The 27,689-nt window shown below is 36.6% G+C and overlaps 1 protein-coding gene across 1 annotated transcript in view; it reads left to right on the forward strand.

The window, feature by feature from the left end:
• Positions 1-27,689, forward strand: part of LOC150098992 (uncharacterized) — a 700,419-nt gene that overhangs the window by 356,392 nt on the left and 316,338 nt on the right. The window contains exon 23 of the mRNA XM_090405788.1: positions 24,406-24,459. Coding sequence (XP_090261914.1) covers positions 24,406-24,459 — 54 coding nt within the window. The remainder of the gene's footprint in view (positions 1-24,405; positions 24,460-27,689) is intronic.

Genomic DNA, 27,689 nt, shown 5'->3' on the forward strand with positions numbered 1-27,689 from the left:
AAAGTCACTTTTTTGCATTGCGAATAGTAGGTAAGTGGTGAGTGCACTGAATGAGCTTAGTAAGTATGCTGGGAATGTAATCTGCAGAGTGGATAGGTGGGGTGTATCCATGAAGATTATTGAAATAATTCTATACATTGTGTGCAGTGTAAATTTTTTTTGCTTTTAAAATCTGTTTTTGATCTGCTCATAGCATAGGCAGAAGAGGAAGATTAATATGTGCCATCTACGAGATATCTTAACAAGAGTTATCTCATATGTCATCTCCTGAAGAAAATTAGTTTATACCTATAAAAAAAAACATGCAACTTATAGTAACTGCCTGTGAATGTCAATACTTTAAATGTTAGTGCTGCTCACTTCCAATGAGCTGGGTGTTTCCTTCTCCCATGAATAAAGAAACTTAGAGCCACCATGTTGGAGGTTTAATGTAGTATTGACAGCACTAAGAAAAAACTAATTAAAAACTAATTTTAATGCTTCCAATATTTTATCTTAGTCACTGAGACAATTAGGGTCTCCAAATAACACTTAAGACACACACAAGACAACACATGTGGGTTACTAAAGTCTTATCTAGGTAGTGCATCCTCTGTGGGTGTTTGTAGTTGGTCTATGATGTAAATTGAGACTACTGACAATTATTATTCTCCAAATTTTGGGAAATTTAATGCACTCATATTTGTTTAAATTAGGTTGATTTTTGACTTCTGAGTGCCACTGCAGATTCCAAAAGCAGTCTTTCTTTTTTAAATTTACTGTGATTTAGCATGTTGGTTTTGTCCCAGAAGATCTTGTAAGTAGTATCCAATACACGGCCTGCAAGACCAGACCGACCATAGTTGTAAGTTTTGTGTTCATCTAAACGGATAGTGGCTGATCTACCTGGCTGTATGCAGTAAGCCAACTTGGGAACATTGTACTTTATATATTGAGAGGAGAGGGAGCTGATCTTTGGTAGAATGGATAAGGATAGTAAGTTTCCGATTGGGCTTAAAAGCTGTGTAGATGTTGTACTTTTTTTTTTAAAGACCTGGCTATTTTTTCCAATGTACCCTCAGAGAAGCACCGTAGACATTGGATAGGAAGGTGTTGTGTATATAGTTGAGTTCTGTTGAAAGAGAGGTTCTATGTAGGCTCTGTTGGTTTGAGTTATAATGATGCCATATTGTTGAGAAGGGTTGGTGGTGGGAAAGTTTGTGAATGTATCTGCCCGTGTGAGTGGGTTTTCTATATACAGTGAAGGAGAGGTTACCTTTCAGAAGGCATCTGGAAGGGTAAACTATTGTTATTTTCCTTTTCCATCATAAACTAGATTCTTGGATGCAGACTATTGAGGTGACAGAGGAAGGAGTCTAGGCCATAAAGATAAATAGAGATCACATCATCTACGTATCTTAGCCAGATAGAAAATTTCTGGGGGAGCTGAGGCTTTGACTTGTTTTTCAAAATTTTCCATGTAAAAATTGGCAAGTGAGGATGAGAGGGAGAACTCATAGCAGTTTCCTCTATCTGTTTATAAATTTTGTTTTTCCAAGAAAAATAACCGGAATTTTGATGGCAAAGGAAAACGTTTCTTAAAGTGTTAAGGTGTCATTCGAGGAATTATTGGTAAATAGCGAGGTGATGTCAAAGCTTACCAATATTTTATATACCAATACTTACCAATATTTAAAGTTAGATTTGCAATCAAGGTTTTAAAATGGTTAGAGTTTTTTATATAGGATGTAAGTTGAGTGTGTGTGGGGGGGGGTGCCAGCTGTTTTGATAATTTGGAGAATGGAGCATCAGTGGTATCTACTATAGGTCTTAAGGGGGGGGGGATTGGGTTTGTGATTTTAGGTAAACCATATATATGGGGGGGGGAGACAAGAAGCAATGGTTTTTTTTTTTTTTTTTTTTAAATGTCCGGTGGCCAGAAAGATACTTTTTTAAGTAGGCTTTTAATTTTTTTTAACCTGAGTTTTAGTCAGATCAAACCTGTGATCTTGGAGAATAATATCCATTTCCCAATTATATTCTATGGTGTTAAGGATGACTGTGGTATTATCCTTATCTGCTCTGGCAATGACATTATTTTTATCTTTTTGTAACTTTCCTAACTAAAAATAATCAGTCCTGACCCCAGTCCTCAGCCATCCCTTCAGAAGGATTTCAGAAATGTAATCACCATATATATATATATATATATATATATATATATATATACACACACACATACACACACACACACACCCTGTTATATAAGTTTTATATATATATATATAAGTACCCTGTTCCTTCAAGTTGGCTTGCTTCAGACAGACAGGTAGATCAGCCACCATCCATTTATATAAATATAAAACTTACATCTACAATCATGACCATGATCAATCTGGTCTTACAGATCATGTAGAATACCATTTACAGGATCTTCTGGAAGAAAACTACTATGCTAAATCACAGTAAATTTAAAAGAGAAACACTGTTTTTGGAATCTGCAGCGGCACTCAGAAATTAACTCAATTTAAACAATTATGGGTTCAAATGAGTGAAAGAAGATTCCCAAGAGAGAGAGAGAGGTATGAGAAAGGACAGTTACGGTCTCTTCCCATCGTTTCAAGGGCTGTCCTCTATTCCTTCTCCCTTGAGGATAGCTAAGGTCAGAATCACAAGGTAGATTCTGACCTTAGCTATCCTCTATACTTTCTCCCTTGAGAAGGAATAGAGGACAGCCCTTGAAAAGATGGGAAGAGACCGTAACTGGTCACTATGCCTATTACTGGAAAGGGGGAAGAAGAAGAGAATAATTGTTAGATGGCACACCACCTAGATAGGACTTTAGCATCATCCACATGTTTCATTGAGTATTGTGTTATCTTTGTGTGTGTTATAAGTGTCATTTGTACATCCTTGAAGATGTCTTAATGGCTGAGAATGAAATATTGAAAGCATTAAAATTAGTTTTTAATCCTTTTAGTGCTGTCAGTTTTCTATTAAGTCTCCAATATGATGTCCTCCCAGCACTTAACCACGCTACCGGCCAAGACGTCTATAGACATGAAGGTTATCATGGATGCGAAGTGCATATTAAAATTGTAATACCATACCATTGATATTACATTGAAATATATGATGGATACGAAGCGTATGAGGATGCGTATTTGATCCATAATGGCCGGTAAGGTGGTTAAGGCTTAACACGTGGAAACTTTGAACAAGTAATTAAACATGCATGCTCAGAAAACATGTTAGTACAATTACATTGTTGCAGTTTATTTTACAAATCTGCTATATTACTTCTCTCATTCATTAGTTTGCAAAAAAGTATTTAGTTCAGTTTAACTGATTACTCCATTTATATAAACATAAAACTTATATCTACAATCATGACAATGATCAATCTGGTCTCACAGATCATGTGTTGGATACCATTTACAGGATCTTCTGGAAGAAAACCACCATGCTAAATCAGTAAATTGGTCTTCACGTTGCTCTATTTCAAATACCCACGAGCTATGAGTTATCTTGTATTACGGAACAACAATTATTATATCAGATAATTTGTGGTTGACATCCTAATGTAGACAGCCAACTATGAGTTAATTTATATGAATTAAAGATAGCAAGAAATTTTATACTTGGTTTAATCCTTTATCCAAGTGTAAGCAAACAAACTTTGTGCCTGAAGGATTTTCAGGACTGGGACAACTAATATATAGAAACTAATGACTTCACATCACTTACCTTAGTATCCCATAATGCAAAGCATATATCCTTTTGAACTTGTACTCAGCAGTCAATGTGTTAAAGGATTATTGGTGAGGAAGAGATCAAGAGTACTTGGAAAGATTTTAGGATTTCCTAGTATTCTAATGGGCATGTAAATAGTTTGTGTGAGATCTTTATCGATAGGAGTTGCTTCAATATCTCTGCTTGCTACATCAGAGCCATGGATAAAAGGAAGTTATGAATAAATTGAAAGTTAGACTCACTTGAAGTTTAACTTTCAAGCAAGATAACTTTGCTATTAGGAAACTTGGATTGGAGAAAATTGACATTTAAAGAAAGAATCAAAAAAAAAAAAAAACTCAGAATGACTGGATTGGATAAAATTGACATTTAAAGAAAGAAGGAATCAAAAACTCTGAATGACCAGAAACAGCATGAGGAATGATGAATGAAATATTCTCTTGACATTTCCAGTGCATTTGATCTTGTTTCGCATCAAGGCCTCTCAGTAAATCGTCATCCTTAGGTCTTCCTGCTATCTTCTGTAATTATGTAACCGGCTTTCTCTCTGGTCATTCACTGCACATTAAGGCTTTCTCATTTCCAGATTCTCTGCTAATGCAGGAGTTCCTCAAGGTTCTGTTCTATTACCTAACCTCTTTGTACTTAAATGACCTACTCACAGTCATCAACAAAAAGCAATCTTTCTTTTTTTCTTGCAAAAGGGATCTCACCTTACCAGGATCAGATCACTCCTTGGACAGCACAGACATTTCCTTACAACTTCTCTTGGCATAAACATATTACACCAATAGCTACTATAGCCTCTATTGCACAATGTTACGTTTCCGCCATCCTTAGAATACTGTTCACCTGTTGGGTAGTGCAGCTAAAACTTCTAAAAATTCTTGATGCACCCCAGAGGAGAGCAATTTCGCTGATAAGATGATCTCTCCCTGAATCACTTCATCCACTGAACTGGCAACCATCATTCCTCTGCCTACTGTTGCACCTTTTAAAACAAGGATAGAAGCTGTTTACTATTCCTTTTCAGTTCAATCTGCAAGCACACTGAACCCGTCTCATCTTCCTCATTTATTACATCTACCTCTGTTCTCTGGAATAGCCTTCCTGATGAAGTGTTCCCTATCAACTACAACTCTTCAAGATAATTGTCAATAGATTTCATCTTTCCCAACACTCACCTGCACTCCACCACTGACCACTTATTTTGTAAAAGTCTTTCTATTGCATGTATGGGAATGATTAAAAAAAAACAAAAAAACAGTATTCTATTTGAATAGTTGAATAGTGCATCATTGAATTTGCTTGTCTTATTCTTCTTATTGTTATTATTCAAAATAAATTTATATATATATATATTTTTTTTTTTTCAGTTTGACTTTTCTTACTGATTTATACAGGAAAAAGTAACATTTATACAAATTTATAAAAATAAAATTTATACAAAAATGGATTCAAATGAGTGAAAGAAAATTCCCAAGAGAGAGAGAGAGAGAGACAGAGATATTGACCTCAAGGGAGAAGGAATAGAGGACAGCCCTTCAAAAGATGGGAACAGACCATAACTGAAAAAGTAAAAAAAAAAAAAAAAGTAAAAGGGACTACTTTTGAATTTTAAATAAAATTCAAAACTAGCCCCCCCCCCCCCCCAAAAAAAAAGAATATGAAAGGTGACAAAAGTGAAATATAGGAGTTGCTTAAAAGTCTACTTATAAAACAATCAACTACACACATATGAAATAGACATACCAAAAATATATATTCTTTTCTTGTTTTTATCCTTGTTTTGTCCAAAAGTTTAAAAAAAATGCTTGTGAAAAAATTTTGACTTTCATTAAGATTTAATATCATTAATATTAAAAGACTGTAATATTTTGTATCTCATTCATGATGCAGAACTCAAGTATGTCATACTCCCTTTGAAGTGTGATATTCTAATATAAAATTAGCACAATCACGAAAATCTTTCATGTGTAAACTTTTGTTTGAGTAAAAATCTTCATGGTTGTGCTAATTTTTTTGAATGTTTGGGGGAAAATAATGCTGAAAATGATAATATAATTTCTTGTCAAATATAATATACAGTTCATCTTTGAGTTGCAAGAGTGAAGAGCAGGGTGTTATTGCTATCTTCAAAGTACATAATTTGTATATTAATGTAAGTACATAACTGTAACCAGAATTTAAAGTAAATCCACCAAAACAACAAACATTATTTAACGTTACCAAATAATCCAACAAAAAACAGTATGCAGATGACAAACATGCAAAACTCTTTGCATACACAGGCAAGACATTGATCAGCATTTTCAGAAAGGCAAAATCAGATTATGAGAGGGAGTTAGCCAGTCAGACCAAGTATGAATTCCAAAGAGTTCTTTTAACTATAAGATGAGTATAAGCGCCTCCGTAGCGCAATTGGAAGAACGACGGTACATTGCGCCCTTCGATTAGAATAGGCCTAAGTTCGATTCTCGTTGCGACGGGAGGAATCTTTATCTGGACGATTTCAATCGAAGGTGAGTTAGCCGATCTCCTACGGAGGTAGCAGGGTTTTTTCTCCCAGAAACTCAGGTTTTCATCCCACATACAGACAAATCGACCCTTCAGAACACACGCAATTTACAGACAAAAAAAAAAAAAAAAAAAAGCTGTGGTAGTGGTGGAGGTGGGTGGTAGATGGCGTTAATGGAGATGAATCGTAGTAGAGGTTTGGTGTAGTGGTTGAGACAGTTGTAGGTGTCCTCCCGCGATGAGTCTTCGGACTCCTTAGAGGTGTCATGAATAATAATAAGAAGAAGAAGAAGAAGAAGAAGAAAGGATGATTACCTCTGGGTAACTTGAAAGAATTATAGATGATGGGGAGATGACAGAATCAGAAGAAATGGCTGTATACTCGAGTGATCACTTTGTGGTGATGTTCTATTCAGGTGGAGAGATAATTCAGTGACTGATATGAGAAGATGACATGAGTAGTTAAACTGGAGGTGTTTAGGATATTAAGAAATTTTAATGTGAATATAGTCATGAAATCAGCCCTAAGTGTTATTAAGAGAAATGTACTCCTAATCAGTCTGCTTAATTTAATCATAGGACTGGAAAGGACGCAATAGTTAAAGGAGGCTCCATGGCAAAGGCAGCAAGTTATAGACTAGTCAGCATTACAGCAGTTAAGGTATTAGAAAAGTTGGTTAAGGACAGAAGTTGGGAATTGGTGGTTAGAAATATGATGCTGTGGGTGGAACAACACAGCTCTTTGTTTTATGGTGAAACCTGTAGGATATCCATAACTATAGAATAACACATATGCCACAGTAAATAACTGTTTTATTGTGTAAATATTTCGTCTTGTGTATCATAAGATATCATTGGTACAACTAACGAACAACAACAATAGGAATTGAATGCAAAAAAAACAGTAGTGCACATGCTTAAATTAGAATCCCTCTATGTATACAGTTGCATGTTCATGGATTAAAAACTACTGGACTAAAATTAAAATTACTTAAATTAAAATATAGCAAATAAATTATTGAATACAATTGAGGATAACAATTTCCCACACTTTTGGAATAATGAGACAGTCATTTCAATTAAGATTAGGTCTCTGAAGTAAGGCTTCAGCACTTTCTTTATATAACTGCTCATGTTTATATGTGGATCTATGTAGTAACTTGGCGTTTTTCCATTGGATCCTTAGTTAGCATATTCAAATCCATGTTGGGCAAGGCCAGATTTATGAAGTTTGATAAGGCAGATGTGTGATGTTCACAATACGTTTATTTATAGATCTTCCTGTTTGTTCATAGTAAGACAAGTTCCTCAAACATGGTACTTGGTATACACCAGGTATCATTATTGGTGAGATTTTGGGTTTTGGAGAAGGTAGCAAGTTGTGAATATGGTTGATGGGTTTGTAGGCAGCAACAAGTTTATATTTTCTCATAATTTTTGCCACATGTTCAGAGATGCCTTTAGTATATGGAATGAGAGTCTGGTGGACTTCTTCTTTAACAGAGCACAGCTCTGTTAAACGGAGGACTTGTTTTAGCAATTTACTCACTTTGTACATTAAAGTGAGTAAATTCAATTGGATTAAGACAGTGGCTACGCCTTTATATTGTTGGACTTTGCAGAGGCAGTTGAAAAGATAAATCGGAAAACTATGTTAATATAAATTTGAGCAGGTGTTGAACACGAAATTGGTTACATGGATGACAAGGTACCTGATGGACAGAAATCGCAAAGTAGCGTATGGTGAAGTCAAATCATTGAGATAACACGTGATTGTGCTGTACTTGCCACCGTTTAATTTACACATTAATGATATTAAGAATGATTTAAAAGGGAATATCCAGATACTTGCTAATTCTGCTAACTGTGGAGGGAAATAGTTAATAAAAGTGATGTAGAGATGTTTGCAGTTTGAGCAAAGTATAATGGTTACTGGTTCTGTATAGCAAAGTGCAAGGTTATGGAATAAAAAGATTTTAAACTGTATATTTCATAGATAATACTGGGCTGTAAGAAAATGAAACTGAAAGGTGGTCAAAGTATTCTGAAAGATCACTTGAATGTTAAGAAACACATTAACAAGAAGGAATAAGGATCTTATTTTCTCTCTTTTATGTGGGCTTTAATATGATGGAATCGAAACCACTGTACACAGATTCATCCTTGTTTAACAATACTAAACAACACCAGAACCAGAATAAATAAGTTAGTTATTAATTGAATAATATATAATTGGATTTTGAACCTTCATCTTCAGAGCACAAACTATTGGACATGATACACAAGTGACAATAAGCATAGGAAACAATTCAAATTGTAATGGACATAAGATCTTACGTTTTAACTTGTTGCCCTCTAATGTGTAGAGATTAAAGTTTTTACAGGTGTTGGATTGGAGTTGGTCTTATAATGATTGTTTCAGAAATTTTAGGTAAATTAATGCAGCTGTGCTTTTTATGGTTTTTTTGTGATTGTTTTAGATTTACAGCTAAATCAACTAAGGCTATGAGGTCAGTATTATGTTTGAAAATTAGAATGTTTTTCTGGCCAGTTTGTCTTTTTTGTGTGATGAAAAACAGGAGTTTTCCCTTCAGGGGAAACTCATGTTTTTCAACCCTTGTTTGTTGCCATTACTGATAAAAAAAAAAAAAAAAAGTCTTTTTAACCAGTAATGATTTCTGTATAGCCCATTTGTTTTCTTTCATCTAATCCTATGTGAAGAGTTGTCCAAAACTTGGTGTGGCAATCCTGACTTGCTACAATGATGGTATGCTAAGGCAGAGTTTCCCAAAGTGGGCTCCACAAATCTTGTTTACAAACATTCACTTATTTTTTTAAAATTAATGAATCAATGATATGATGAAATTATATGATGCAACAAGTTACAGCCATCATACCAGATTTTGAAAAACTCTGCAGTTCAAAACAACAACTGCACTGTAGTCATTAAAATGAACTTAACTTTTTTAAATTTACGGAGCACTAAATTGTAAACAGTGCTAAATCTGGAAAAAAAATGTTGCTTGCTTTAGGGCTCCACTTTAGCAAGAAGTTTGGGAAACCCTGTGTTAAGATACAGTGACAGAGAACTTCATACACCTGGGATGTGATAGAGGATTGGATTCCATTCTCTTTTGAGATGTACCCCACATCAATGTTATAAGAAAAATAATGATTTGATTTTATGTTCTAGGGGAGTTATAGTATTTTAACTGTTTTATGGGGATTGTAGCCATCAGTTAAAAAAAAAAAAAAAGTGTGAAGAAGGTAGGTAGTACCTTGGCAAGAGCTGCAATCTTGAAAAATAGTCATGGCTTAATAATTGTTTTGAGGATTTCACATTATTGTTCTAGAAGATGGTGTGATTGTTTTTGCAAGTACTTTCAGTGGATTAGCTTTCTCGAAATGAAAAAATACTAACCATTTGAAAGAATCTGTGTCAAGAAAGGGTACACAATCTATCTAGATTATATGATTGTAAATTTAAATTCGGAGAATGCTTAGAGCACAATGCATTCAATACAGCTACTTTCAGACCTTGATTAGGTTCTGCTGTGCAGATTAGTTTGCTGTTTGGCTACATTAATTAGATCTAAATTCTTCTTTTTTTTTTATAGCAACAACATCTGAAATATACTTCACATTAGAAAAAGAATCAAATAACTAGCTGTTCTTTCTTGGCACACTGGTCACACATCTTTCAAATAGTTCATGACTTTTTTTTTTTTTTTTTTTTTCTGTTCCTAGAAAGTCAAAAACTATCACACTGTCATCTAACCCAACAATATGGGATCCTCAAAAACTAATTCATAAAGGATGGCAGCCTTACTACAGAACTCGCTACCTTTGCCACACTTTTTATTATTATTATTATTATTATTATACCCTCCATGGAGTTGACAGACTCATCATGGGAGGTTCATTCAACTGATATATTTATCATATAGAATCTTAAAGTCCTTAACACTCCTTGCATTAACATTACATTCTGGTAATGCATTCCATTCACTTACAATTCTCTATGTAAAAAAGCCAAGCTACAACTTTTTAGCCAAGCTATAACCCCTATAAAATAGACAGAATAATGCATTCCCCTCCCCAAAACACACAAGATCAAAGCACTATTATTTCTGTGACATTAATCCGTGTTACATCTTAAAAATTTGTTGACGTATCGATTAAATGTAACCTTCACACCTTATTCAAAACTACGCTTTGAATTACCAACTTTTACCTGCTCACTAAAGGACAAACTCCATCCTTGGTCAATGTTACACCATGTGATGTGCTCTGCATCTGCTTAGGACTGGCAGACCATGCCTTGAACACCCCATTCACATAGGACTACATGGGAAAAACTAATATGCTTTATGGAAATTGTTACGAATCGGAGAGACTGTTTTTGCATTTTGTTGTCAGCAACAGCAATGAATTATTCTTATAACCCTCATGTGTGGCTGCATTAGTTTACCTAGAATTTGGGTGGCAGTAATTTTAAGACAATTTCTAACCCATCATATATATAAAAAGTGATTGCAATGGTTTCATGAAAATTTATTGAAAACTGTTCATCGAAAAATAGTTTACCAAATGGCAATTCATCAAACAAAAATTCATCGAAAAAGCAATTCTTCAAATAAACAATTAATTGAACAACAATATAACGAATGGCAATTCATTGAAAAAGCAAATTATTGAATAAACAATTCACCAAATGACAGTTCATCGCACGACAATTCGTTGCAAATGCCTTTTTATTTTGATTGAAAAAAACAATTCACCGAGAATTCATCTTCCATGAAAAGATGAATTTTCTTAAACTATTGTTTTAAAGTGTTCATTAAGAATACTTAATGTCCAAGAATACCTATATGTAAGTGGTCATTGTTTTGTTGTTTTTTTACAACATTATTCTTTGAGCGTAACTGCTACTTCATTGTGTGGATAGTGATTTATCTCTAGACAAAAAAGTTCATTTCTACATAATTTTTTCACAATGATCAGAATGAAATTAAAACTGACAAATTTTAATAAAGATCTTAGCTCTAAATTTTCCTGCTAGAGCGGAATTATTAATATAATTTCAAAACTTCTTTACCAAAATTTTCCAGTTGTCCCGAATATGGTTCAACTGAAAACTGGAACAGTTCAACAAATTTTAGTAAAAGGTTCAAATAACAAATTGGAGTAAAATTCATCCCATATGACTGGCGTGTGTATGTGTGCATGCAGATGTCACATACTACTTATAATAATGGAGCCTACGTAGTTTAATTGGTATAAATGAAGCCCTTTAGTTAGAAAGACCTGAGTTCAAATTCCATGCATGATGTGAAGAATTTTTATCAGTCCTCTTCAACTGAAGGTGAGTTATCTAGGCTCATATGGAGATGGCAAGGTTTTAGTCCTGAAAACTTGGGCATTTCATCCTGCAAGCTGGTCTCTATGAACACACATAGCTATGGACATAAAACTCTTACCAGATAAGGAAGACAATAGGAAACTATCTTGTTCTTTAGTTATTCCCTAGTAAGACAACATTGCTACCCAACCAACCATTCACTTGAGGAGAGAGGAGGATAAGGGGGAATAATAATTATAATAGCAATTAAGATTTTTTTACATAATCTTTTCCATATTGTGTATAACACATAAAATACATGAAACGATATACTGATTGAAAGGAATGTCCCTCAAAAAAAAATGCTGCATACATCTACATAACATATATAAAGAATCCAGATAAAATATTGAAATCAATTAAACGTGTTGTTTAATTATTTCTTTGTGCTATAAATTATTCCATTAAAGTGCAACATGAATGTTGGAAAAATTGGTTAGGAATAGAATGCAGAATTGGATTGATGGACATAAAATTCTCTCAGCAATCTGCTTACATAGTATGATAAGGTGACAAATGCGTTTTTAAAGGTGATTTATATAGTGATTTTCTTGGACTTTGCAAAGGCATTTGATAGATTACCACATGACAGATTGGTGTATAAGCTGTAGAAGATGGAATTAGATAACAGATTGGTTAGCTGGATTGAAGATCAGCTTTCTGAAAGATTCCAGCAAGTTGTGTATGATGGAGCAATCTCAGTAGCGGAATGTGGCTAATGGTGTGCTTCAAGGTTCTTGGGCCCCTACTGTTTAACTTATTTGTTAATGGTATTTCATTTGGATTGACTGGGGAATCTTCAAATGTTTGCTGTTGTTGCCAAGTTTGGTAGAATTATCAGTAGTAGTGCTAATGTTAATTCTCTGCAAGAAGATTTGAATAGACTTTTAGCTTGGACAAATGAGTGAGGTTTGAGTTTTAATATTAATAAATACTTATTAATTTTGGGATACAGAAATATAAAGCTACGTACTATATTAGTGGAACTGTACTTCAGGATGTGGATGAGATTTGGTATCTTGAGGTGATGGTAAACAGGGGACTGAGGTTCTGGGGCTCATCACAAGTGTTGCAAAGACTACACATCATATTGCTGCTATGATAAAAAAAAAGTACATTGACATGTAGGGATAAGGAGGTGGTGGCGGTGCCTTTATATAAGTCATTGGTCTGACCACGCATGGACTATTGTGCTCAGATTTGATCATCTGGTTTTCATTGTGATGTGGAAACACTAGCAAGATACAAAGATGAATGGCCAGAGTGATATCAGGACTGGAGCCTTTGAGGGAATGTGGATTATAGTCTATAGGATTATAAAGGTGGATAGGAGGAAAAGAGGAGATATGATAGAGACCTTCAAGTTAGTTAAGGAATTCTACAAGATTAATATGGAAGGAATTATAAAAAGAGTGGATGTTAAGATGGGAAGAACGAGAGGCCATCCCTGGAAGTTGTTTAAAGATGTAGTGAAGAAGGGTGTGAGGAGTACATTTTTTATGTGGAGAGTTGTTGATGAGTGGGATACATTGCTGGAGTGCATTGTGAATGCAGGTAGTGTAAATAACTTCACATTATGATAGACATGATGCTGGTTGAGTGGAGCTCCCACAATAAGTAACTCCATGGATGTTACCATAAGAATAAGAGGGTGGCTGACTGACAGATATCAAAATGTGATGTACAAGTATAGGGCAGAGGATGTATGTCTGCAAAATTTAAGTTGACCAGCTCAATTTAAGTTGTACTCCACTGATCAGTACTTTGTCCATTGTTGCTTCTTTCATGGTTACATGGTGATCAGCATACATTTTTAAAAAATATTTAAACAACTACCCTTAAACTTCAGTTTAATAGAAAAGTTTCAGTTTTACTAGAACACGATAGTTGTTTCCATAATTTTTTAAACATGAATTTATCCTTTGTTATTCTGTCTTACATTAGTAACCTTAGGTAGGATATGATGTATGACATTAGCTATTTGCTGATGACGCAAAGATAGGTAGTGTAATCAGGAATATGACTGACATGCGGTCCTTGTAGGCTGGAATTATGGGCATGTGTAAACAGTTATTAATTCACTGCCAGGTTTGGGACTCTTGAAGTTTTAGTAGACAGAATGTTAAGTTCTGACCATATAGCAAAGGTTGCAACATAGCTCCAAGGGTAATTGAAATGAAAATTGGAATTTGTTTCAACATGTTAATGTGTGTTTCAATGTCCATTTCCAGGCCTTGATATGATCCTCACCTAGACTATTATGTGCAGATCTGGTGCCCTGGTTTTTGACATCATACAGTGAAGAGAGTATGAAGGAGAGTGATATTGGAACCGTGGGATGTAGATTATGAGGACAAATTGAGAATCTGTAGAAAAACAGGAGAAAGAGCACTGATATTATGGAGACCTACAAATTTCTGAAAGAGTCATAGAGGATGCCAGTAGCTAAATTTTGCATTTTATGGAGGGTGGGGAGAGAACATCAGTGGATGTTGAGAATAGATGCAGTCAAGAGAGGCATGAGAGCCAGATTTTTCTCTCAACAGAGCAGTGTGTGGATTGAAATGGGCAAGAAGTGTTTTTTTTTCTAAAAAATTTACTAATCTATTTTTTACTAATTCCTCCAGTATTTTGGAGAAAACCAGGAGTAGAGAGATTGGCCTGTAGTTTTTAACATAAATTTTGCATCCTTTTTTATATATCAGTATTACCACAGCTTTTTTAAATTCTGTTGGAAACACACCAGTCATCAGCAATAAATTGAAGATAGTCATTAAAGGAGCTATCATATGTTCCTGGCACTCCCGCACAATGCTGACATTAATACTATCGTGGCCTGGAGCAGAAGAGTTTAAGTTTCATTATATTTTTGATTTCATTCTCACAAGTAGGAAAAAATTACATTGAACTCTCATTTCTTTTAAGTCTGCAATTTATGGATGGAGTGTTAGGACTATTTACAAGTTTTTCATTGGTGGTTACGAAGTAATTATTATATCTATCCGCTATTGTTCTTTCACTGTTTAATTCTATATGATTGTTGTCCTTATTACTAAGTCTTGGAAGTGTTGGTTCTTGGATATTTTTGCCTAGTATATTGTTTACAAATTTCCATTTTTTTTTTGGTACTACCTTCACATTTCAACAATTCGATACGGTAATACTCGTTTTTTTCCTTCTTTCAATTTTTGACTTACTTGGTTCCTATAATATCTGAAGCTATTCTCATAGTATTCATTATGAGGGTATTTTTTTTTGTTTTTTTATACATCTTACCTCTGAATTTTATACATTGTTTTGTGTCTTGCATTATTATTACTATTATTATTACCACGGGCTACTCCAGGAGTCCTTAGACTCATCGAGGGAGGCCCTAAACATCATGTTCACGCAGCTGTTCAACATTCTCACAGTATCTATCATACCTTGCCTTGAACTCGCTCACTGTCATAGCACCCACAACAGACTCTGGCAGCTTATTCCACTCATTTACCACTCTAAAAGTAAAGAACCCAGCTCTAACACCCCTGCTAACCACGCTCTTGCCCAGCTTCCATGGGTGTCTCCTAGTTCTCCCACCACCAGTCCTGATCTCAAAAATATCATCTGAATTAATCCTATAGAATCCTTTTAGCAATTTGAATGTCTCAATCATGTCTCCCCTTTTCCGCCTATCAACTAGTTTCTGCAACCCACAAATCTTCAACCTGTTCTCATATGGTTCATTCCATAGACCTGCTATCATCTTAGTCACTCGCCTCTGGATCCTCTCAACCTCCTCCCCATCAAGAAGGAACCGAGGTGACCAAATCCGGGCACAGTAGTCGAGATGAGGTCTTATCAGGGCTCGGTACAGAGGTACAATAACTTGTTTTTCTCTGCTCGTCAAGGTATTTTTCAACAACCAAGTGAGTTGATGAGCTGATTTAGCTACTTTTGCAATGTGCCCCCTAAACTTCATCTCCCTATCCACCAACACTCCCAAGTCCCTGGCCTCATCAATCTCTTGGAGTACAGTTCCACCAATGTGGTATACTGCTGCTAATCTTTTCACTCCGAAATGCATAACCTTACATTTTGTCACATTAAATTGACATCCATTCTCCTTAGTCCAGAACTCCAATCTATCTAAGTCATCTTGCAAGACTTTGACATCTTCTGCATTCACTATCGCCCTACCCAACTTTGCATCATCAGCGAACAAATGAACTGTCCCACTTAGACCCTTCCCTATATCGTTAATGAACAGATTAAACAGCAGTTGTCCAAGAACAGAACCCTGTGGCACACCACTAGTCACAGGCCGTTTTTTGGACTCTACTCCTGAATAAACTACTCTTTGATATCTCTCCATCAACCACCCAGCTATCCATCTCACCAACCCTATATCCATTCCCATATGTTGTAGTTTATGGATTAGAATTCCATGTGGTATCCTGTCAAACGCCTTTGCCAGGTCCAGCAGTATCACTGTAAACCCATTTCCCTTATCCAGTTCAGCCGTCACCTTGTTATAAAACTTGAGCAAGTTACTGAGGCATGATCTACCCTTCACAAAGCCATGCTGTCCTCTGTACAGTATCTCATTTTCATCAATCCATTCCTGTATTTTTCCCTTGACTACTTTCTCCAAGACCTTGACAACGACTCCTGATATGCTGATCGGTCGGTAATTTGCAACCATAGTCTTGGATCCTCCTTTATGCAGTGAAACTATTTTCCCCTCTTTCCACGCCTTCGGGACTAAGCCAGACCTGAGACTCAGATTAAACAACATGGTCAAGGGCACTGATAATTCATTAGCCGCTTCATGCAAGACCCGTGCCGGTATACCATCCAATCCCACAGATGTATTCACATTAAGGTTCTGTAATAGACTATTCACCTCCACTTCATTCATCACAATTCCCATATAAACTAATGGTTCCTTCATTTTTTCAACGTCACCACCTGGATGATATACTTTTGCAAAGTGCGCGCTCAGTAACTCCACTAAATCGACTGGTTCAGTGAACTCTTTACCATCGTCATTCCTTAAAATCATTTTGCCATGTACAGTTATTTTGTTGCTTGCAGCATATTGAAAGAACTGTTTGGGATTCTCTTTTGCTTGCATAGCTAGTTTCCTTTCATAATTGGCTTTTGCTGTTTTTACCACACTCGTTACCCTTCTGGCCTGTACTTTATACCGTTCGTGTGCCTGCAGGTCACCCCTTTCTTTAAATTCCCTCCATAGTTGTTTCTTTTTTCGCAGCTCAAGCTTAATGGTGTTATTCATCCATTTAACCCCTCCTTGTTTCACTATTCGGACCTTAGGTATACAATCAGCCATAACCTCCTGTAAATGCTCTTTGACCACTTCCCATGCTCTATTGACGTCCAGCCCTTGCAGTTGTACATGCCATGGCACCGATCCAAGCAATCTCCTAAGCTTGTCATACTTGCCAGCACGGTAATTCCACATATACCCTGTCTTAATCACAAATTTCGCACCTTTAGCTACCTCCCAGGTCAAGACCTTATGATCACTCTCACCAATAGGTGGCAACATGGTCATATTCATTACAGTCAAATTTTGAGATGCAATTACCAGGTCAAGCACTCTCACACCCCTAGTATTTTCAATTACATGCTGTTTCAGATAGTTATCCCTTAATAATTGAATAAAATCCATTTCCTTCCTCACATGTGTCCTCTCCTCCTTCCAATCAATGTTACCATAGTTGAAATCCCCCATAATAATTACCCTCCTTCCACTCATTTCATCAATTTGTTTATGCATACCATCTCCACCATCTATTCCATCACCTGGTCTATAGCAGCACCCAACTGTATATTTTATTCTGCCAGTATCAATCTCACACCAAATAGCCTCAAATGAGCTCCTTTCACTATCCTGCAATACTTCAATTCTCCTTGGCTGCAGTTCATCAGCTATCATCAATAACACCCCTCCCCCAGTTTTATTCTCTCTGTCCCTCCTAAACATACTATAACCTACACATTCTATCCCACTAACTATATCATCTTCCGTCAGCCATGTTTCACTAATGCCAATAACCTGTGGCCAGGAAGAGCCAATCAAGGCCAAAAATTCTTCCTTGTTCCTAATACTCCTGGCATTAGTATACATGAATTGCAGTGTTCCCTTTGTCCCACCCCTATCTTGATGCGTTATTCTAAATATCCCATTCCCATTTTTTGTCCTTATTGCTGGCTCAGGTACATTATATACATTTTTACACTCAACTGTCTCACTGATGTCTGGATATCCACTTCCCCCCCTCCTTGGTAGTTCTAGTTTCCCTGGTTCTGCACATCCATTTTTACTTCATTCAGCAACACTTTTTCCAGTCTCCGCACACCAAGTCCATTCAAATGCAGGCCATCCATCTTGTATAAGTCCTTTTGCCCATCAAACTCATTCCACACGTCCACAAATTCCACACCACACCTTCCGCATAACCTGCGCATAATATCATTTGCGATTATGGCCCTCCTTCTAAACTCTGCTCTGTCATACCGCAGTAACAGACTCACCATTCTAACTCTGTCACTCTTTTCTTTCGCTACCTTTAACAATACTTTCAAGTCCTCTCTCATAAAAAATTTATCACCTTTCAATTCATTCGTACCAGCCACAATTGTTATTTCTTTCACCCTCTGTTTTTGCACTCTAATGCTCTCACTTACATCCTTAAATTTCGCACCCGGTAAGTACGATTTAGTTACACTCCCATCTATTACTCCTCTTAATAACGAGTCACCATACAACACTCTCTCCTTCATTTCGGAAACTCGCCCACGCTGTTTATTTACGTTAGCCGAATCACTCTGGAAAGAGTTTTGCAGGTGCTCTAATTGCCGCTGCGCATCTTGTATCACTGCGCGCAGCCTAGCGATCTCACTTCCTACAAATAATTCCTCATTTTTTTTATCATTCAAACCATTTTCTCTTTCTGTATAATTGCTCTCGCTCTTTCTTAGATCACCGCTCACATTGCCATCTTGTACACTGCAATTCCCTATCGATCCACTATTTTCACTCGCATTCTGGCTTTCTTCAACCATAACTGTCTCACAACCTGACACATACTTCGATTCCTCACTTTGCATACACTTTCTACACATTCTCCCACCACTATCACTTTCAATCCATACTCCAGCCTCATTCGGGAATGCATACATTCCACACACATCACATCGGACAAATTCTCTCACATTATAGTTTTTGAACAATGGCGTCGTATTTTTGGACGCCATTATCTTACGTCGCATTGGCGCCATATTCAAATATATGAAACGTATCGTTAAAGACTAAATTAATTTACGGAATTTACACCAAAATCACACAGACACAACAAGCTACCAAATTTAGACAATATTACGTTATGATTTTTAACATATATTCTAATTTCCATTCAAAATTGTACTTAGCTTTCGGGAGCTCCCTGAAAACACGACCGTTCCCTGTTTTCCATGGCTTTGCTAGTTTGTGCTTGTTTCCTTGGAGTATGACGGTGGCATGTTGTATTTCAGTATCTAATATATTAATGAAATTGCTGTAAACATCGTTAACATTGGTTTCAGATTGTATTTGTTCCCAGAATATAGCACATAATTTATGTTTTAGCACACTAATTTGTTGTAGGATACTGGATGCTGACGTCTTTTGATACAATCCTCATAGTAGAAACTAAGGAAGATCTGTAATGGTTGCTTTTATTGGTTAAGAGGGAAAGCAACAAAGTCAGATTAATTTCAACATCAGAGAAACAGAAGTAATAGCTTCAGGAAAATTATGAACTTATGATTGAGAGAGAGAGATAAAATGGTGGTCATTGAAAGTTATGATTTACTGGGGTCCAGAATGAGAAATGATGGTAAATGTGAAGTTGAAATTAAAGAAAGATAGCCATGGGGGAAAACCGATGTTAAACCTGACAAAAATTATGAAACATAGAGCTGTTATTAAGGCCACCAAGATTAGAATTATCAAATCAATGGTATTTCCAGATGTATGAATGTGAAAGCTGGATAATTGAAAAGAAAGACAGAAAGTGAATTGATTCATTTGTATGGCATGGAGGACACTATTAAGAATCCCAAGGAGGTTTTAGAGAGAGAGAGAGTATAAAGATAGAATGATGTTCTTTAAAGTGATTGCTAACCAGAAATTAAGAGACAAATGCAAGGCAAATCAGAGTGGGAATGATAGAAGAGGAGAGAATAGGAACAGGAGAAGAGAGGGAATGAGAGAGTTATGGGAATGATAGAAGAGGAGAGAATAGGATAAGTGGAAGAGAGGGAATGAGAGAGAGTTATGGGAATGATAGAAGAGGAGAGAATAGGAACAGTGGAAGAGAGGGAATTAGAGAGAGTTATGGAAATGATAGAAGAGGAGAGAATGGCAACAGTAGGAGAAAGGGAATGAGAAGAATGTGAGGGAGCACTGGAACCAGGGATAGAATGATATCAGGAAGGCGGGTAAGGACACAGAGAAAGTGTTAGAGGAGAGAGAGTGAGGGATGTACATGAGCAATCGAGGAACAGGGTGGTAAGAGATGTAATGTATGGGGACTCAATGATCTGTGGTGTGCAAGATAGGATGCGTGAGGAGTGTTTGCCTGGAGGAACAATAGAAAGTGTTGCAATGGCAATTAAGAGGGGTAAAAGGGCAGATGAGATGATTTTGATGGTAGGAACGAATGACTTGAGAGTTAATGTAAATTGGGCAGCAAGAGATATGAGATTCTTGCTTGAGGTAGTATGAAAGACGATGGATTGTTATGAAAGATAGTGCATATTGCCTAGGTATGATGGTGATGAGCTGAGCAGAAGAGCAGTAATATTGAATAACATGATAGCTAGAATGTGTGTCAGAAGAGAGGATTGGAATATGTAGATGCTTGGAGGGCGTTTGAGGATAGAAAGGAATTGTGTGCAAGAGACCACTTGCATTTGAATGAGGAAGGACATAGGCATCTGGAGATGTTGCTGTTCTAAACGAGTCGGTGTTTAAATGCGAGGAAACCAGAATGCCCAGGGTGGATGGTAGCAGGGATGGCCTATTGTGGGAATGGGTATTTGGGAGAAGGGAGATGACATCAGATAATGCTGAGCAGAATGTAGTCTACAGGAGATAATGCTAAGTATAGAAACTGTGACATTTTTATGCCATATATTTAACTACTTTTATGCCAGGAGTATCTGGAATAAAGGAGAGAAATTGGTGGCACTGATAGCCTCAGCCTGGCCAAAGATTATTGTGATCACTGAGACATGGTTGGCAGAAGAGGATATAATAACAGGAATAAAAGTAGCAGGGTACAGCATTTTTCAGCAGGATAGGAAGGGAATGCATGGAGTTTAGAAGGAGGGCCATAATCGCAAATGATATTATGCGCAGGTTATGCGGAAGGTGTGGTGTGGAATTTGTGGACGTGTGGAGTACTGCTTATGATAAGTGATGACTTATATCCTCTAAGAGTGGAGGCTTTGGAGGGCAGTGACACTAATGATTTTGAAAGCATATGGTGTGAGATAGAGGTGGGAAAAACAGGATATTTCGTAGGTGTTGCTACAAACCAAGGAGCACAGAGGGTGGGAACCAGAAGATGTTTAGACAGTTGAGCTTGGCAAGTGCAAGAAGAATGATTGTTATGAAAGATTTTAACTACAGCAGTATAAATTGGGGAGAGGAAGATGCATGTAACAATAAGGGAATCGAATTTCTACAATTCTTGAAGGACAAATGTCTTAGGCAACATGTAATAGAGGGAACAAGAGGTTCAAGAGTTTTGGATTTAGTCATAGCATCAGAAGAGTTAATAATAACTGAGATGACATCTCTCCCACCAGTTGGAGAAAGTGACCATGTGGTTTTGACTTGGAAGATGAATGGACATGCAGGAGTATCAAAGAGACGGAACGTATGTGGAATTATAAGACAAGGGATCATAATAGTCTTAGATATAAATTTGGAGACATTTCATGGTGGGCAGAATTGGAAGGCCGGGATATCATTAGTGCTTGGGAAATTGTGAAGGAATATTTGTTAGCAGCAATAGTAAGCTGTATTCCACAAGTGAAGAAGAGGACACAGTTTGGTGTAAAGTGGATGACAAACAATATTAAACAGCAACTGCATGTGAAAAAGAGGCTATGGAAGAGATATAAAGTGACAGTTGAAGAGCAGATGCATGAAGAATATAAGACATGGCCAGGAGAGTGACTAATATCGTAAGGAAGGCGAAACGGGAATATGAGAAGAAACTATCCTAGAGAAAATCCTAGGGAATTTTTTAGCTATGTTGCCAGTAGGAGGAGAAATGATTGTGGAAGAATGAAATTGTGGGATAAAAATGGGAATAGAGTGACTGATGCAGAGGACATAGTGGAATTGCTCAATGAACACTTTATTGGAGTATTTCAACCTGGAGGAGTAAATTTTACTACTAGAGGGATAGGGCAGGTTCAAGGTTTAGAAGCAGGAGGAGACTGTGTTCCAAATACTGAGTACTCTGGATGTCAATGAAGCTGTAGGACTGGATGGTATTTCACCACGGGTTTTGAGAGAATGTGCTAAAGAACTGACAGTTCCTTTGATCTGGCTTTACAATAAAAGTCTGGCTATGGGAAAGGTATCTAGGGAATGGAAGGATGGTAAGATAGTGCCATTGCATAAGGGCAGTAGCAGACTGGAAGTGTCTAATTATAGGCAAGTTTGTGTGTCATCAGTAGTTGTTAAGATCTTGGAGAAATTAGTGAGGGACCATATACAGCACTGGGCAGATGAGGGTAATGTTATCTCTGAGAGTCAACATGGATTTGTTAAGGGGCGATCGTTTTAGTAATATGCTAGTCTTTTATAATAAAGTTACAAGAGCAGAATATGGGGGAAAAGGCATATACTGCAATTTTCTCAGATTTAGCGAAGGCATTTGGCAGGGTGCCAAATGATAAGCTGATATTTAAGTTGCAGCACATGGGTTTGGATGTCAGGTTGGTCAACTGGATTCAGAATTGGCTGTCCAATAGGTATCAGAGAGGTGTGTATGGTGGGGCCTTTTCAAGGAGGCAGAAGGTTACAAGTGGGATCCCACAGGGCTCAGTACTGGGACTGATAATGTTTAACCTTTATATCAATGACATTGTCAGTGGATTTCAGGGGGGATATTCAGTTGTTTGCAGATGATGTGAAGCTGGGAAGAGTTATTAGTAATAGTGCAGATGTAGCCCTGCAATAGAATTTGAATAAGCTAAACAGATGGCCAAATGAATGGGGATGTTGGTTTAATGCAGCAAAATGTAAGGTCTTGAGGTTTGGGACACATCGATGGGACGCTGCATACTCTATTGGAGGAGCTATACTGGAGGAAGTAGGGGAGACAAGAGATCTGGGTTGATGATTTATAGAAACCTGAAATTTAGGGGACATATTGCAAATGTGGTGAAGGTAACACAGGGGATTGCTGCAATAATGAGAAGGACGCTGACCTGCAGAGATAAAAGAGTTATCATTCCGTTGTATAAGATCGTGATCAGACCACACTTAGACTATTATTCTTAGATTTGGTCTCCAGGATTTGTAAGGGATAAATTAACTGTGGAAAGGGTACAAAGGCAGATAAAAAAGATGGTTTCAGGACTGTACAATGATAGTTATGAGGATCGGCTGAGGAAATGTGGACTGCAGAGTTTGGTGGATAGAAGAAGGAGAGGTGATATGATTGAGCCTTTTAAACTGTTGAGAGGTGGTTACATGGCTGACACTGGGGAGTTCTTTCACTTGGTTGAACAGTGGGAAGGAGTGATGACATGGGGCCAACCCTGGAAGTTACGAAAGGAAACTGTGAGCAAGTGGGTGAGGAGTGGCTTCTTTGCATGGAGGGTGGTTGAACCGTGGAATGCATTGCCTGATAGAGTGGTGAGAGCAAGAACAGTCGATGAGTTTAAGGAGTGGTATGATATACTTTGTGTTTCTGAGGAAGGACCTCCCACAATGAGTCTTTTGACTCCATGGTGGCCTGAATAATAATAATAATGTACTATGGGCATATTATGCAAGAAGATGGATCATTGGAAAAGGTAGTTACGTTGGGGACATAACAAGGAGATGAAGGCCACAAACACGTTGAATGGACAACATAAAAGAACTTACAACTGTTGAAAGAAAAGACAAGAGGCTGAGGAAGATGGAAAACCTTTGTTCACAAGCTCACCAAGAGTGGAAAAACAACTTAATGGCACATAACAACAACAATTGCTCCCACTCTCAAATGCGGGAACAGTATTCTAATTTTACTAAAGTAGATTTAGGATTTAAAAATTGTGAACATTTGTTTAGGAAAGAGGTCCTGCTGATAACAAACAAGGATACTGAGTCTTTTTTAAAGGTTGAAGTGATTTTTAATCCACTTCAACTTTATTTTTTTTTTAAAAAAAAGAATGGAAAGGGTTGAAAAACTCTTGTTTTTGTTTAAAAAAACATCCAACCTTTCACTTGCAAAATTTTGTTTGCTCACAGCAAAATAAGGATAAAAACAAGTATACCATTTCTTGTTAGATGTAATTTACTTTCATTTCTAGTTGAAAAAAAAGGGAAAAAAAACTTGTTACAGAGTTACACTTAAAAATAAAATAAAATTTTCAAGATCACCAAGAGTAATCCTTCTTTTAAATCCTTTTTGCATTAGTGTTATATGTTACACACAACTGTAATTATATATTTAATTTTCTTTATTTTATAATAGGGGCTTACAGGTGTGGCAGGAATTCCTGGAAAAGATGGTGCATTTGGTGAAAGGGTAAGATTTTTTTCATGAATAGAAATATTTAATAAATTAAACAGGAATTAGTAGCAGTGAGTGACCCAAAATAATAATTGTCTTCACATGAATTAATCTATCATTAAATTTTGAATATATAAAGTAGTTTCCTAAATTTATATATACAATAAACATAAAATATATATAATAGGACTTATTGAGAGTTCATCTTCATATAACAACTGCTATTTGAAAGAAAAATTTGATTGCAAATTTAATGGTTTCTGATATGTGTATTTTTCTCAAGTTTTCTTTTTTTTTATAGCTTATTATGATAACTATTAATGATTATTATAAAAATTATAACATGGTTAAAAATATGGATAAAAATGTATCCTCAGTATCGTAGTAGGTAGCATTTTAGTCTCATAATCTGAAGGTCATGAGTTCGGTCCTCACTTGGGGCACGAAATTATTTTGAGGCGGTGTGGTGTGAGGTTGATGGTTGACAGAAAAACATATTTAGTTGGATGTTGCTATAGACCAGGGAATCTGGAGGATTGTAATGAAGAAATGTATAGACAACTTGGATTAGTGAACAAAGGAAGGGTAATTATAATGGGTGACTTTAATCATGGCAGTATAGATCGGAATGAAGAGATAGCATTTGGGAATAAGGAAAATGAATTTTTCAATTTCTTGAGAGATCTCAGGCAGCATGTAAAGGAGGGCATGTGAGGATTGAGAGGTTTAAATTTGATCATTTCATCTGAAGATGTAATTGTGAATGTGGTTTTGCACTTTCGTCCAGTTGGTGAAAGTGATCATGAAGTGATCACCTGAGTTGTGGCCAGCCATATGCAGACTTCTGTGAGGAAAGGATATATGTGGAAGTACAAGGCTTTGTGGTTATGACAAGCTTAGGATACAGCTTGGAGCTATAGTAGGGAATGAAGAGTTGAGTGGTAAGGAAATAGATGCTGCTTGGGAACTGACAAAGAAATACATAACAGCATCAGTGTGTGAATCTATTCCAAAGACCAAAAGGATGAATAAGGTAGGTGCAAAATGGATGAATGAGGGGCTTAAGCATGAGATCTGGAAGAAGAAGGTACTTTGGAAGCAGAACAAGAAGAATAATGGTAATAATCAGCTACATGAAGAATATAAAGAACAAGCCAGGAGAGTGACTCAATTAGTAAGGAGAACAAAAGTAGAGTACGAGGGTGGTCTGAAAAGTTTTCAGTCTCGCTATAGATTGCAACAATATTGGCAATATTCTTTTTTCTAAGTTGGTACATCTGTCATGACTTGAAATTGCAAGTCATTCTATGAAGTAGTTTGTTTTATTCAGCTGTCTGAAGCAAAAGTGTTGTCTGTATCCCTCGAAATGGATAAAATTGAGTATCTTTTAAACATTAAACATTGAGTATCTTTTAAACATTCTTTGTAAAAGACGGTTTAACACCAAAAGAAATTATTTTCGAAGTAGTTCATAAAAGTTTATGGGCACTTTTCTTCTTCATTTTCTACAATTAAGAAATAGGCTGCCGAGTTTAAACGTGGCCGTACCAGCCGTGAAGATGATCCACATGAAGGATGTCCAAAAAGGGTAACAACACCAGAAATCATTGATCAAGTGCATGATAAAATGTATTGGATGACTGGCGAGTCAAAGTGCGTGAAATTGCTGAGACCATAGGCATTTAAAAAGAATGTGTAGGATATATTTTGCATGAAGAATTCACATGAAAAAGTTTTGCTCAAGATGGGTGTTGTGCTTTCTCACAGCAGATCAAAAACACACTTGCATGAAAATCTCTCAACAGTGCTTGGTGCATTTTAACAAGAATAAAACTGATTTTGTGCGTTGATTGATTACCATGGATGAGACTTGGATTCATCATTACCCACCAGAATCCAAACAGCAGTCAAAACAGTGGACAGAAGTCGGTTATTCAGTGCCAAAGAAGACAAAGTTGGTTCCATCAGCAGGAAAAGTCATGGCATGGGTGTTTGTGATGCTGAAGGTATTTTGTTTATTAATTATCTTGAAAAGGATAAAACAATAACCAGGGAATATTATTGCAATCTTTTAATAAGGATAGATGAAAAAATTCATGAGAAAAGACCCGGTTTCCAGAAGAAAAAAGTCATCTTTCATCAGGACAATGCACCTGCCCACAAAGGTGTTTTGGCAATGGGAAAATTAAGGGATCTGCACTATGAATTGTTGGAACATCCACCCTATTTACCAGATTTGGTTCCTATGACTTCTATCTTTTGCCAAAACTAAAACTCTTCCTCGCTGGTCAGCGTTTTTCTTCGAATCAAGAAGTGATTGCAGGGGTATTTAGCAGATCTTACTGAGAACCACTACAGGGACGGAATAATGGCCATGGAGCATTGCTGGAATGAATATATTGGTCTTAAGGGAAATTATGTTGAAAAATAAAAATAATTTTGAAATTATAAATCTGTTTTTTCATTGTTAGGCTGAGAACTTTTCAGACCACCCTCGTATGAGCAAAAATTGGAAAATCAGGTAACGAAAAACCCTTGACAGCTTTTTAGATATATGGCAAGTACAAGGAAGAATGATCATGGTGAAATCTGTGGGGAAAGGATATTTGTGGAAATACAAGACTTTGTGATTATGACAAGCTTAGGCTTGTCATAATCACAAAGCTTGAAACAGCTTGGAACTATAGCATGAAATGAAAAGCTGAGTGATAAGGAAATAGATGTTTCTTGGGAACTGTCAAAGAAATACATACTAGCATCAGTGTGTGAATGTATTCTGAAGGCCAAAAGGCTGAATAAGGTAGGTGCAAAATGGATGAATGAGTGGGCTTAAGCATGAGATCTAGAAGAAGAGGTATTTTGGAAGCAGTACAAGAAGAATAATGGTAATAATCAGCTACATGAAGAATATAAAGAACAAGCCGGGCGAGTGACTCAGTTGGTAAGTAAAACAAAAGTAGAGTATGAGCAGAAATTGGAAAATCAGGCAAAGAAAAACCCTTGAGAGTTTTTTAGATATGTGGCAAGTAGAAGGAATAATGATCATGATGAGATGATGTTAATGGATGAAAATGGTAGAATGGTAACTGCCGCAGAAGAGATTGTTGAGGTGATCAATTTATGAGTGTTTCATCCTGATAAGGGTGGAATCATTAGCAACTTAAGTTCACAGGACATGGAAGAGAATGGCTTAATTGTTGTGAGTGAGCTGGAGGTATTTGAGGAAATAAATAAACTTGATGTCA

This window comes from Typopeltis vanoorti, chromosome 15 (assembly GCF_054136105.1).
Source record: "Typopeltis vanoorti isolate ZY-2024b chromosome 15, IOZ_Tvanoo_1.0, whole genome shotgun sequence".
Lineage (NCBI taxonomy): Eukaryota > Metazoa > Arthropoda > Arachnida > Uropygi > Thelyphonidae > Typopeltis > Typopeltis vanoorti.